The sequence below is a fragment of the Egretta garzetta genome, unplaced genomic scaffold (genome assembly GCF_000687185.1).
Source record: "Egretta garzetta isolate BGI_Z169 unplaced genomic scaffold, ASM68718v1 scaffold56, whole genome shotgun sequence".
NCBI classification, from domain to species: Eukaryota; Metazoa; Chordata; class Aves; order Pelecaniformes; family Ardeidae; genus Egretta; species Egretta garzetta.
Genome location: NW_009260182.1, coordinates 10453410 through 10468293, shown reverse-complemented (window position 1 = coordinate 10468293; position 14884 = coordinate 10453410). Strand labels below are relative to the sequence as shown.

General features: G+C 38.3%; 1 protein-coding gene across 10 annotated transcripts in view; it reads left to right on the top strand.

The window, feature by feature from the left end:
- The window catches only part of PANK1 (pantothenate kinase 1), a 48257-nt gene extending 34982 nt beyond the window's left edge, over positions 1–13275 (top strand). For 4 of the 10 annotated variants that reach the window (XM_035897320.1, XM_035897322.1, XM_035897321.1 and 1 more), the window contains 5 exons: positions 3037–3290; positions 5611–5787; positions 6217–6340; positions 11076–11201; positions 11830–13273. In XM_035897320.1, the coding sequence (XP_035753213.1) occupies positions 3037–3290; positions 5611–5787; positions 6217–6340; positions 11076–11201; positions 11830–11889 (741 nt within the window). In that variant the 3' untranslated portion in view covers positions 11890–13273. Of the gene's footprint in view, positions 1–478; positions 507–3036; positions 3291–5610; positions 5788–6216; positions 6341–11075; positions 11202–11829 lie in introns of those variants that run through there. The other 6 variants (XM_035897318.1, XM_035897316.1, XM_035897315.1 and 3 more) reach the window with 3 other exon arrangements.
- Positions 13276–14884: the final 1609 nt, after the last annotated feature.

The window sequence follows — 14884 nt, the reverse complement described above, 5'->3', positions numbered from 1 at the left end:
TTTTGCATTTTTGCACTTAAACTTCAGTTCCTGTGAGGAGAAGTGGTTTGAAGAGCTGAAAGATGAGGACAAGTAGAGGGTGGTAGGTCAGGCAATGGCACCAGAAAAAAATGTTTGCCTGCTCCTACATTAGTTACGATGTTTACAGGTACATCTATTTTGTGATGCAGTTTTGCTGCTTGAGTCATTGTGAGCAAAGAAATGAAAAGAGAAAAGGCAGTTCTATATGCAGAGAAAGGGACTGGGAGTTGTGAACCTGGCTTTATCATGGCTTCTTGTACAAGACTGGGTTACAACATTTCTTGCAACTGTGCCCTAATTCGTGTCTAGAAACAAGAACAGTGGTGACTCGCTGGGCCGTTTGGAGCCTCAGAAGTCTGGTGGCTGCAGAGCTTGTGGCTCTATGAATGAAGATGGATCAACATGGAATACTGATGCTGGTCTTGCTCCTTCCAAAATGAAAACCAGACTGCTGCAACAGTGCAGGAAAAGTTTTTCAGTCTGCTGTGAATATCGTACATGAAAGAAAGCAGTAACGGGGCTTTTCTGCTTACAGTATATCAGCTGTTAAATATAGCACAGAGCTATAAAAAGCAGAGCAAATTCTAGTATGGCTTTTATACATGGAAGGCTGGACCTAATAAAATTTCTGTGCTTAGTGCTTGAAAAAGAACCTTTGGTTAGTTTCTTTTGTTTTGTCCTTACAAACTCTCCAGTCAGCTCACCAATTTTGTAGAAACAAGGATTTTGTCTGTGTTTTTGTACTGATGCCAGAGTGTTTTACTCTTAGATTTGTATTGCTTGCTCACGTCTTGCAAGGTCTCTCACTGGTGCTTACCTATTTATAAAAGCGTAACACGGGTGAGACAAAAGCAGCTGGTGGCTGGGCATTTGGCTTATGGGAGAATAGAAGTTTTGACAGTAGGGACCATAAATCTGCTAATGACTTGTCTTTGTATAGCAGGCTTCTGGTTCATAGCATGCTTGTGCATGCTGTGCCTGTGACAGGTTGTGTTTGCTCATGCTGCATCTGGCTTATACAGTAAGATGAGGAAATTGAGACTATGTAATACATAACCTAGAGAAAGATCATAGTAGAGTATTTCCTTATTTTCACTAACTATGTACAACATTAGTTGTGTTTTAACAAAATAAATAAATCCTCTAATGAGTAATGACTTAGCAGGCTCCATACAATGTCAGTTGTGAGAAAGAGAGCATGAAGCATTTATTATGTTAATGCCTTGTATTGTATAGCTTGAGTGGAGCTTTTCCTCTCAGTCTAATAGCAAGAAATTGCTGAAATCCAAGATATTTGCAAAGTAGCCTTAAGATTTTTGTAACATTTCTTTAAAAACCTTTTCTCCCTATTTGTGTTTATTCCTTTTATTTGCTGGCTAAATGGTTCAAGTCTTTTATGCTGCATTTCTGTAATTGTAATTCGTATAGCCACGTGGTAACCAAGAAAAAAATATGAAGGGATTACAAAAGCTACAGGAGGAAATACTGAAACAAGAAGAAATTATCCCCTGGCTACTGTCCTATGATATAACTGGATCTATATTGAGGCCTTTGAGACTGCTGGTTTGGGGTTTTTTGGTCTCATTTCTTTTCTATGGTTTCAGGATTTGAGGACTAGCAAGTATAACAAAAGGGCAGACCCAAAGAGTAGAATGGCTTTCAGTTGAGGCAAGTTAGAGCAATGTACAAGTAGAGAAAAAACTTAAGGGGAGAGATTTAAATAGCTCAAAAGAATGTAACCTATTGGCCATGCCCATTCCACAGAAATATCTTTCCTCTTTATAGTGACTTAATATAGCTTCCAGAATTAAAAATAGGAGTGATTAGCCTCGTAAATCTTCTTCATTAGCTGCTACAAAAACCATCCTGCATTATGCAAATGTTTGAGAAACAGCTCTGTGCTGTATAACTCCCATTTGATCCTGACACCCTGTTGCTTTTTCTGCTAGAAAGTGGAGTTGGGTGAGACCTGCTTTGCAGGTGTGAGGATGCAAATGACCTTAGGGTTTGGACAGGCAACTTTACTATTTGTTTTCCGTCTCCTCTCCCTAACACAAGTCTAAGCTCAATGTCATCTGGAAAGGAGACTTTCTACAGATTGTCACTGTATCCTATTTCAAGAAAGGGATGCAATTTCTAATTCTAGTAAACAGAATGCTATGGCAAGTAGACATGTGTTTAAGTGAAGTCATGTGAGATCGGAGGGGGAATGTCCTTTTTAAGGTCTTAATTGTTTTTCTGCCTTCTGTTACAGTTAATACTTTTATGACCATTTTGTTGGGGGTGTGGGCCTGACAATATTTTTGCCTGGGTTTTTTCATATTGTTTTTCACCAAACATTGGAAATACCTTATTTTCCATGAGGCATTTTGAAATGCTCATCATCATTTAAAGAAATAGCTGTTTCAGATTACTGGTGATGTATTAAAAAAAAAAAAAAGGCAAACCTCTTAAGCATAACCCACTGCATATTTAATGCATATTAACATAAGCATGTGCATTTTATAAGGCTTTAACTATCTTGTTCTTTAACTGAAGTTTCTTGATCTTAACGCTTCTATTGCATATTTCATTAAATTGCTGGGAAGTGTAGTTGGTTGATGAGTAAAGCACTTTGCTTCCTGAGGAATGCTGCTGTGCAGGCATGTGTCAGATACCGTCCAAAAGCTGCAAAATGCAGCTCCTCTTGGGATGAGGGGAAAGAAATTTATTGCTTCAGAATACTGAGGGGGGAGGGGAATGTTTCCTGCTTGCAGAGCAGGGAATATCTCAAAGGCAAAGGAACTAAACCACATTACTGCGCAGCACATCATCCTTTTGGGAGGTACCTGTTGTCAGGCAGATGGCAAACTCCTTTTATTTTGGACTTCATGCTTAGACAGATCTTTGTACTGTTTAAATAGCATAATGTGTTACTATTAAAGTGATCAAAGTGCTTCAGCAGAGCCTTTTGTCCTTCTCAGTGTTGTATTATACTAGGAAATGTTTGTTTATTAATTTCTTGTTCTTTTCCAGATTGCTGATCTACAACTCCATAAACTGGATGAATTGGACTGTTTGATCCAGGGCCTCCTTTATGTTGATTCTGTTGGTTTCAATGGCCAACCAGAGTGCTATTATTTCGAAAATCCTACAGATCCTGAACAGTGCCAGAAGAAGCCTTACTGCCTTGATAATCCATATCCTATGCTGCTGGTTAACATAGGCTCAGGGGTCAGCATCCTAGCTGTGTATTCTAAGGACAACTATAAGAGAGTCACAGGATCCAGGTAAACTTAATTCTGTGTTCTTTTCATTCTATTTTCTTTTCTCCTTAATAATTGAACAGATAGAACCAGGCAGTGTGACTAGTACATGCAGCCCCAGAATCGTGCTTGTCTTCCCATTTCTTTTAAAAGTCCACCAGTAGCAAGGCTGGAAATATCCCAGGATTCCTTCAGAGAGGGGGTCTACCTCAGGAAAATCACTGATCCATTCAGCTTTAGAGCTGCCTTAGTCTCTTCTTGGTGTTCTTACCCACTTCCTCTCTCTTGCTATGAATTACCAAAGTAAAGCCATCCCAACAAATGAATCTTTTCTCCCTTGCTTTGATCCCCCAGAACAGCCAGAGCAGTGAAATAAAAATGTTTGGGCTAAACAAAAAACTCATGCTTAGTAGTTAGGATGTATCCAGGATATAGGAAAACTTTGTAGAATTACCTGCTGCTACTGGATTTTGGCAGAAGAATCTCACTAGAACTCTTGTTTCCTTACTGTTTGTACTAGTCTTTGGACCATGCTGGTAAATTAAGGAATGCCAGTGTGTAAAGACTAGAATCAGATTTTTCTGTATTCTTGCTTTGTCCTCAGTGTGATTTCAGCCTTGGGTCAGCTAGTATTTGCTGAAATTATTTGTAGGGTACAGCTGAGTTGAAATGGTCTTTGGCCTATGCTCAGTGAGAGGTTTAGATGTGACTCCTCTTTTCAGGAATTCAGGAGTTCAGTAGTGTGGATGCACGATCTTGTTCTCAAGGCCAAAAACCAGTCTGAGGCATGTTTAAGTTTACTCTATAGAGGTGGCAACAGTGCTTACTCACAGGAAACCACTTTAGTTACACGTGTCCTCCCAGACTAGTAGTAAAAATACCAATAAATCTATCCCACTTTTTCCTCATATGTGCAAACTAAATTGATACATTTCATTTTTAGTAGTCATGTAATCTTAAAAACAAAACCAAATAAACCACAGAAACAGAAACCTAAAAAAAAAATCCCCTTCCAAAACAACAACCAAAGAAGCTTTTTGCATTTGCTATCACCCCTTCCAAAGCTGTGTTCCGTTCTTCAGTGCATGGTACATACTAACAAAGTTTCTCCTGTGTACTGCACATGACTGCATATATGTCTTCTGTTGCCTTATCTAGGGTATATCTTTGCCCCGATGGTAGCCATGAGCCATTTCTCTGTATGCAATACAGGTGAACGCAAGTTGAATGGAAGGGGTACTGTGTTTTTTGCAAATCTGTTTGTTTTTCAAGCATAGCCCTTTTGATATCTGTAGATGTGCTTCTCATCCTTTCCACTACACAAGGAAAAACATGACTGCAGTGGGTTGCCGACTTGTTACAGATGATGAAATCTATACAGTCTTGTGGATGGTGTGCAGAGCTTCTTACTGCGCAGATGCTGAACATATTACAATGCTACTAGATGTGTTCTGAAAAACTTGCCTAATAATCCAAGAGCACTGACTGAATGGTGTTCCTATCTGACCTCCTGTGCTTTTTCGTGAAGCACAAGTGTGCTGTCTCACTGATCCTCTTGTTTACAGTGGCTCCGATCAGCGTGACTTGCAATCAGGGCAAATAAGCTAACTTTCTCAAGGGTTAAGAAAGAATGAGGAAGGATGTAGAGGTTAGTAAGTTGAAGTTCATGTCTGTTAAGGCTGAAGAGTCCAAAGTAGAATTTTAACAAAATGAGTTAGCAACCTGTTACAGCCAAGTACTCCCTGCTAAATTTATATAGTCAGTAAATATTGAACTTGAGCCTGTGCAAGATATTAAAGTGGCTGCTCCTTGCTCAGAGTTCATTGGAGGGCTGAGACACTCAGGGCTGATGCTAGCGTTGCTTTGAACAGGAACCAACCAGAGTGCTTCCTGCCACTGGCTAGGGGGACAAGATCTGTCTTGGCTGCTGGTCCCTGCATAGATACTTAGCTTTGATCGCTGTTTATTCTTTTATCACTGACTTAAGTGATCTGCTGGCTAATTATTCTTGCACAAGGACAACTTGCAAGAGTGCTACAAACACAACAGTCAGCAAACTGACATCTGTGGTGTTGGATTGGACCTTATTCTCAGCTAACCCTTTATTTAGCATCATTTCTTCTATTTAAATATTAAGGACTTAAGAGTGGTTCAGTTAAAACCACACTGGATGCCCTTTGTGTTACACAGAAAACTCAAGTTAGGGTGTCTGTCTTCGCTTCTCCGAGGGAGGAGCTGCAAGATATTGTTGGTGGCTGTGTAGACTATGTTGAAAATATAAATCTGAAGAGCTGTGGTAAAAGCTGGTTCAAGCTGCTGGTCTGAAGGAACTGTGCTTTTCTAGTCTTGGAGGAGGAACGTTCCTGGGCCTGTGCTGTCTGCTGACTGGCTGTGAGACGTTTGAAGAAGCACTAGAAATGGCCGCAAAAGGAGACAGCACCAATGTGGATAAGCTGGTGAAAGATATTTACGGAGGAGACTATGAGCGGTTTGGCCTTCAAGGGTCTGCTGTAGCCTCAAGGTACATGTTAATTGAGCTGTTTTTAAGGAGTTCCTTGGGAAACTTACGGTGCATGATGAACTGAGTGTGTAATCGTTGGACTATGCACTATGTCCATGTGGAAATGTCACTCTGAATGTATCATGTGGTTTGTCCTTGGATCTCTCACCTACTTCTTACTGGGGTTTTTGTGCTGGGTGTTTTTGTTTTGTTTTTTAAACAGGTATAAGCAATGCTTGATGCAATTTGCTTCCATTTAAATTAGAGTTAATTTACAAGTGTCTTTGCTCATTGTTCTGCCTTGCCAGTGAGATCCCTTTTCATGTGTTCAAATCTATCTCAGATTGATAGATATCAAATCCAAGCAAAGCTTTTTAAGCTATAGAATTTCTAAGGGCTTTTAGCACTCCTAAGTAACTCATATTAAAAGTAATAATCTTCCCCACACAGCTTTGGCCATATGATGAGTAAAGAAAAGAGAGATTCCATCAGTAAAGAGGACTTGGCCAGAGCTACTTTGGTCACCATCACCAACAACATAGGTTCTATTGCTCGCATGTGTGCATTGAACGAGGTAAGATAGCGTATTTACTATAAGCTTAAAACTGTTAGAAACAACATAGTAAGACTATCAGAATACAAAAATGCAAATTGCTGGTATAGGTGGTGCATAACTGGCCTTGGTAAATATGCATATGTTTAATGTTGGGCCCTAACTCTTGTGATTTGTGTTATGCGTATGCTTTGATGAAAAGTGTAAGGTACTTCGAGTTTCAAAGGTAGGAAGGAGGGGAGAAAAGTTGACTGTAATGATCTCCTTGAACCATTGATGCCTACAGCTGTTCAGCTGCTCTCAAGCTGTAATATGTAGATATTAATGCCTCTGTAATCCAAATTAGTACTCTCAATTACCTTGTAGTTATTAACAGATCTTGCTATGCCATGACAGATTCTTTTTTTTAAATAGTATTTTTCTTGGCTTGTTTCCATAGCATGATGGGTTCAAACTGTGTATTGTGTTAAATGTTTTGGTGGATAGAAGATCCATTGTGTTGGGTAAGAGAGAAGAAAAATTAGTTCATTATCGTGCCTCGAACTCCTATCAGATGCTTGTTACATTCTTTTCTTTAAGCACGATAGCTATGGATGGATTGTTCCATTCATACGCCTTTTCAGCTTCCAGTAGTTTAAAAAAAACCCAAACCCCAAACATTTAGACACTTGTTTTGAGCTGCAAATTGCATTACTATTATGTGGTAACTAATCTCTTTTGTCTGCTCTCAATTAGTTTATCTGGGTTTTTTTAATACGTTGATGTTTTTAGCTCCACAGTATTCTGTGGTTAGAAGAAAGTGCTGCTTTTCTCTTTTTTTAATCAACCCCCCCCCCCCCCCAAGAAACCAACAAAACAAACGCAAGAAACTTGCCAAACTGCCATCTGATTATTGGGTCCTATCTAGCTTTTTGCTTTATGAGAAATAGCAAATAATTCATCAGTAGTGCTTTTGGTGGGTTTTGGTTTTTTAATAAACCTTTACCACATCTCTCTTAGTCTTTCCAAGACAGAAAATCCCAATACTTAGTCTCCTCTCCTATGGAAGACACTCTGTCTCTTTTCCACTGTTTCATTTTGTCTTTTTAATCTTTTTATGGTTCTAGTTTTGAGATCGAATGATCAGACCTTCATGCAGTATTCAGAGTGTGGTCACACAATGAATTTATGTGATGGCATATTCATAAATTTTGTGTTCTGAGTTCCTTTACTAACAGTTCTTAGTATTTTATTTTTGTGAGCACGGAGGTCATGTTTTTCAGAAACCATCCACAGTCTTAAGTGGCGGTGGCTAATTTGGAGCCTATCATTGTGTCTGAATACTGAAGTCTCCCTGCTTCTTCCCTTCCTCTTATGCCATTTCACTCTTTTAATTCAAACTTCATCTGCCATTTTATTCCTCGTTCACCGGGTGTAAGCCTCTTCAGCATTGCTATGCTGTTCATTTTTCATTCTGACTCTCCTGAATAACTTTCTATGCCAATAAATGTGATATTTGTTGCTAATATCTCTTTCTAGAGCACTTTTAAACTGTGTTGAACAACGCAAGTCTCGGCACATGCCCCTATCAAATGCCACTGATAACCTCCCTTCATCGCGAAAAGTGGCTACAGATGTTATTTTTTTTTTTGGCAATTTGATTCTTTCAGTCAGGATGAGTCTCTTTCAGTGTTCTCTTTGCTTTCAGCTTCTTTACAGTGTTGCCTTGTGGCATGGAGTTCAAGCAGCATTGTACAGGGCTATCAAAGCATGGAGAGTTGCAGCAGGGAACCACATGCAACGCGTTCAGGGGAGGAAATAGGCTACTAATCAAACTAATGCTTCTGAGTCATTGTGAAAAAGTTCCTAACATCTTTGTTTTGTGGGCAGGCTTACTCAAAAACTGGACATGATCCATAGAATTTTGTAGAGGTATGTGGACTGATGCATAAAGTATTCCTCATTTCCAAGACAAGGTCAAAGTAAAATTTCTCCAACAGAACTAGATTTATTCTGTAGCTTCAGAGGAAAAAAAAACCCCTTCATTTAGTAGCTTTACATATTGTTAAAAAATATTTCAGACATGATATATCATTGCAAGTCAGCTAATCTCAGGATAGCTTGCTCTCCGGGGAAAAAAGTAATGCTGTCGTTCTGCTAAGTAATCTAGACACCTAAATTGCCTTTGGGAGATACAGCTCTGACTCTCACTAAGCTTGATGAATGAAATGCCCAAATAAGAGCTTAAAAAAAGTTGAATATGATATTGAAAAAGTTGAATATGAATATGATTAGATTAGGGTTATGATGAAGCTCACTTTTGGGTTCTTTGACAAAATCAATTTATGCCCTGAAGCATGAGTTTTGATAAGTTTGGGGGTGTTTTCCCCCCCCCCCCCCGCCCCCCAGTGATTGCAGCTTTAATATTGTGTTGAAAATGACTTGCATATGTGCAGGAAAAAATGAGGCTGGGGAATAAATGAAATATTCTGTCTGAAGAACTTCAAAGCAAAGTTTGCTTGCACAAAGTTGGCAGCAGGGTAGAAAAATTCCGTAGTCTGGAACCATTTGGCTACACATCATTTGAAGCTGTCTGTCCTAGGCACAGCAAAACTGCATAAAGGGAACCAATCTCCCTGGCTTATATTTTTCCTACTAGCAGAACATGTAAGTTGCATCTGAACAAGTGTTTTTGCAAAAATATGTGCAGAATTTTTTAATTGCATCTTTTTATATAGATTCCCATATCTAATTAAATTGGCAAATACGTGCATATACTATATTGGAGCTATACTATGGCTCTCTACTGCAGGGTAGTTGAACAATTTAGTAAGACACCACAGAGTGGAAGAGTGCATGTCTCTTCCAGGATGTTGTAATTTGGTTAGCTTAAGTAAGCATTTCATCACCATCAGTTTAAGCCTTCTGTCTTTCAGCTTTGAATATTTGCACAGTGAGCAATTTAAAAGTAAATTGGCAAGACAAGATATAAAAGATAAAATACAAGATTTAAAGTAGCATTTCTTTGTTTTCCCACTCCTGAAAAATGCTAAAGCTGATTTTAGTTCAGTTCAAAAATCTAGGTAACTTTACATCTTTAATGTAATTTTTAACCTTGTCAAGTCAAGGGATGTTGGAAAATAAAATTGATATGAAATTTGCATGTTGACATATACCCTGATATTCTAGTAAATATGAGTAGTATTTTTAGATTTAAAATTTTCAGTAATTTTTATACATGGTGTTAGATACGGCTTTCTTGAATTTCTGGTAAGGGTAGCTTCATGTGTGTATTCAGCAAAAAAAATAATTTCATTAAAATGAAATTCAAATGTAGATTCTAATCAATTTGATGGTATTGCATTACAGGAAATTAATTAGTTACATGTTTGTCCCTACATTGTCAGAAATTACTTCAAAGACAAAACTGCCGTGTGAGAGGGTGCAAAGTGCTCTTGGCCATGTTTCACAGCAGCCTTTTGAAATTTGAGTAGTTCTTATTTTCAGCCATATAAGTTCCTAGGAACGAGTATGAATGCATCCTGATGTGACTGCAGAGTCTAAGGGGATAGATGACTATAAACGTGAACTAGTTAAATAAAGTTTGTGTTGATGTGTTTGGTTTGGGGACAATCAGACACGTAACTCAGTCATCAGAGACTGGGTAAATGAATTATTGAATCTGGGTATCACCAGTTCCCAATACTGAGTGTTCAGGTGAGGATGTTCTCCATGGTATGTCATGTGCACAGCACTGGCCACAACAAAACTGCAGTCTGTAGCAAAGCAACTGCTGCGGAACCAAGCGTTAGGCTTTACAGAGCTGTATGAATCTAGAGAGGTAACACTTGGTAATTCCAGCCTCTGTGCAGATTTTTGCTGGTAATTTTCAGCAGAGGACTCTTGAAGATACATTTCTAGGGCTCCTTCAAGACTCCTGTAAAGGCTTACGTCTCCAGGTTTTGGCCTCCTACTGAATCTTCTAGACCAATTCTAGTGCATGGTGAGCATCATATGGTACACCAGTTCAGAATGCAAGTGCATTTTTGTGTATAACAGGCAAAACTGGGCTTGGTTAAGGTAGTTATGGGCATTGTTTAAGCACCAGAACTGTTGATAACGTGCACTGATGTGCACGCAAGTAAGGATGGTGTGTGGCTTTCTCACTGACAGCATAATGCTGATTGTTCAAAAATCAAGCTTCTATCCAAAAACTTAAGTGAGCTGTGAAACAAAGGAATGCAATACATGTTAAGTATCATGTTGGCCATCTTTTGCTTGCTTTTTGAAAATGGAACCACAGTCCAGACAATGAAAGATGCTTCTTCCCATCTCTAATGTAATCCTTTTCAGATACCCATCAGGTTCTCCATCTGGATTTAATAATGATAGTGATCTCTGATCAGTTGCTTCATTTAACAAGCAGGGGGAAAAGATGTCTTCGGTGCAGCCACATCATATACAATTAAAAAAAAAACCAAACCCACAAGACACTCACAATCCTGTTTGTGTTGGGAAGGTCCTGGGCTTTTAGCAAATACTCGCCATCTCTGATATCAGCCTCTCACTTTCTGTGGAATAAACCTTCTTTTTTTCTTGCAACATCTCTACTTAGCGGTCAGTAACTGCAATTATTTTTTTGACTTCTTGGTCTGGAGAATTTAAATGTAACCCAAAATTCCCATTTAACTTTATAGTGGAGGCAGAAGTACATGTTGGATGAGGGAAATAATGTAGCCGAACATAATTTTTGCCGGTCTGCTTTTCAATTTTACAGAATATCGACAAGGTGGTATTTGTTGGCAACTTTCTCAGAATTAATATGATTTCTATGAAGGTGCTAGCATATGCTATGGATTATTGGTCCAAGGGGCAGCTGAAAGCTCTGTTTTTGGAACATGAGGTAAGGAAATACATGTTGAGCTTGCTTTTATTTGCAAGTACAAAAATCTTGTGGTTCTTAACTTGGTGAAGCTAAAAGGGAGAATTTCAGTGCCATTGCTTTGAAGTGAATGCACAAATTAAGTTCTGCATAAATATAATTTAATTACAACTTAATTTGAAAATACCCCTTGTTAACTCCCTGGCCTGATTCGTTGCTAAATATTGCACATCTCTTATTTTTTGCTTTCTGACCCTAGTACCAACAATGTTCATTTACGTGGTCTGGTATATAAACCTCAACTAGAATTAATTTCTGTAAGCATAATTTTGAGGTGGCTGTCAGATGGATGTGTTCATGATGGAAACTGCCCTGCCTCAATACAGCATTGTTACAGTAGTTCTGTAATTTCTTCTTTGTCAATTTTGGAGAACTGTGTAAGATTCCTCCCAGTAAAAGGTCCTTTATTGGACTTAAACAGGGTCATGTTAAATCATGATTCAGATAGAGCAAGTACTTGGCACAGCAAAGCTGATCTTACAAGAAAGGTCTTTTGATTGCCTTAACAGAGCTGAAGACTTCATATGCCTATGCTTATGTCTTATTTTGGAGTTTGATTGGTTTTGTTTTGCTTTTGCCTTGTTTAAAGGGTTATTTTGGAGCTGTTGGGGCCCTTCTAGAATTGCTTAAAATGACAGATGATCAGTGATGAAGCTGTCTGAAGAGATTTCTACTGCAGATGCTGCTGGATAAGAGTGAAAGCCACTACAAGGATGGAAATGAAGCCATTATGGTAGTTCTACCTGCTGGATTTGTAAATAATTTAAAATCCTTTTAGCTGATCTTTAACTTCTGGGTTTTGAGCTTATATGTCAGAATTCATACTGGGAATTACAAGAAATTTTTTTTCTGTACACTGTATTTTTTAGGGGAAAAATGTGCAAAGTGGCCAAACATAAAGATTTTATGGATTTATTTTAAAAAGCGAATACTGTTTAACATAAGACCTGTGATATGAGGCATCTGCTTTTCTTCTGGGGTTTACTGATTAGTGTGGTAATTTTAACTTCATTTAGTAATCACTCTAGGAGATTTTTTTATCTTATTTTCATGACGTTTCATGATTTGTTCTTGGTTTCAAATGAAACTACAAAGCTGATGCATTTTACTGTGAAAACTAGTCATTGATTTTTTTTTTTCCTTTCCTCATTAGATGAGACACTCTTTTTTTATTTAACATCCCCCTGCTCCTCCCCAGAAAAATAAATTCACAAGTTTTCTGTGACTACATGGGTTTTCTGGCAAGACTGCAAGAAAACTTGGCAAGGGCAGGAGGGTTAGGGTTGTAAGTTTTCAGTAGCCATGACTTGCAACAGGAACAGACGGCTAACTGGTTTTGCAGGACTAATTCTCTTCTATATCAGAAACTATAAACAAGATGAGAAATAAAATTTTAATTATAATTAACATTGGCTTAACACTAAAATAAAACCCTGTTTCTGTTAAAAGTTTGTAGTACAGATGTTACGTTATTTATATGGTACATACTTGGTGTTAGATAACAAAGGGAGGGGATTTGTTTTCATTTATTTGAAGACTTTTCTGTAGTCTGCAATTTTTAAGTTGATCTTAATGGAAAACAACTGATAACTGCATTCTTCAAAGCCCAGTTCCTAAAATTAGAAGCTTTCCCTCCAGGGTATTTTCTGGTTTTAAGCTGATGTTAGCTTTCCCTCCAGGACACACAAGATTTGAGTGTTGGAATAAACACAGTATTTTCTACCTTTTTTTGATTTGTGGACCTCTGTAGACACTTTTTTCCAGTTGAATTGAGACCCCTTTGACATCTATGTACTTAGGTTGCTGCGTAGCATGTATAAACTTGCTTTTCTTAGACACCATGAGGGCTCACAAATCGGAGGTGGAAAACCAGTCCATAAATTATTTTGTCTTGCAAAACTGTATGTGATGTCACATAATCTAAAGGGCTCATCAGAGGGACAGTATAAAATTCAGACATGTATTATCCAATATATTTTTGGAAGAGGGTTTATTTCACTTTTTTAATAGTCATTAATTTCCATATCTCTGTTGAAATAAATTCATATTAACCCAAGTGTTAACTCGTCTGATGGAAATAAAGACCACTACTCTTTTGACGGCTTTAATGTATCTGTGGAATTAATTTCTTTAAATCAATTATGTGAAATAGATAACACTGTTTTGTGATGCATATGACTAGTTATTTCCATGATAATTCTTCAGTTATTGATGGTTTTTTACTTTTTGTTACATTGCTTTGACCTTTGAAGCTTTTTGCCTGCTTGAAATGGACTTTTTCATAGACTGTGAACTGCAACATGAGACAATTAGCATGTTGTAGCTGATATTTCTTGTAATATTGAGCTTGAGGTAAGTGGGGATAGTTCTGCTCAGTGTGTCTAATTTTTCATGATGAAATGAAACTTTGTTTGCTAAGCTTTGCCTGCAACTAAACATTGGTTTGGGTGGATTTTGGGTGGGTTGGGTTTTTTGGGGTTTGGTGGTTTGTTTTAAAGGAAGACTTTGGAATGTTAAGTAGTAACTGCACTTCTTGTGATAAACTGTAGAGGGAAGCATGACATCGACAATCACAGAATGGCAGGGGTTGGAAGGGACCTCGGGAGATCATCCAGTCCAACCCTCCTGCTAAAGCGGGTTCACCCAGAGCATGTTGCGCAGGACATCGTCCAGACAGGCTTTGAATATCTCCAGAGAAGGAGACAATATGCTTTGCTAAAGCTGGTGGAGCTCGGGGCAATTTGTGGGACTGGTTGGTTTGTTTCAGAGACAGATTCCTTCTTTCTCCCTGCTCAGTTTTTTTAAGGGAATCTGATGTGGGAATATCTGTCACTTGGGTGTTCTTGCATTCTTAGCATTTATAGTTGAGTGACAGAAGAATGTAATGTTAAGTGAACAAATATGAAATAGTACTAGTTTTAAGATTGAAATCCTCTGGTCCTCAAAAATAATAAAATATTGAAATCCTAGCAAGACATTCAGGAAAACATATATGGTCTATGCAAGCTACACAAATTGGGACTGTGTGGCTGAAGAAGGAAAGCACAATTCTGGTAGCCCTAACGTTAGCTGTAAGATTGCAGGGGCTGTCAGGTAAGTCGATTACAGCAGCTCTAAGAGAGGCACAAAATAAAACTTCAACTTGAAAGTGCTGGTTTGAAATTTAAAATGATAATAGGCAAGTTGCTGCAGTTAAAAGACTGGAAAAAATACTCTGAAGTGTATACGAAACAAGTGAGTACGCTTGGTAGGGAAAAATACTAGCAAACTAAATTAATAGGGTGGAGAGTTACGAGAAGTCACTAAATAGGAGAAATTAGAGGAGCCTGGTGTAAGAGGAAAATGATGTCATGAGTCAAATTCTCCCTTTCCTGAGGGAGAAAAGCCTGCTGGAAAAGTATTTCTGTGTTACCTTGAAATCTACAGGTGACTTCTATTCTTCTCCTTCCTTGTCAGCACTACCATATGAATCTGCTAGTGCTGTAATTTACATCTTTACCTTTAGGCTTTGCCTGCCTTTGCTAATCCCAGCTTTTGTTTTCCTCCCATGTACCTTGTCCATAATTAAGGTAATGGAGGACTGAGTGTGATTGATTTCTCGCACTGTTCCGGTATTTTTGCCATGGGGGAGTGCTTTGGGGCTG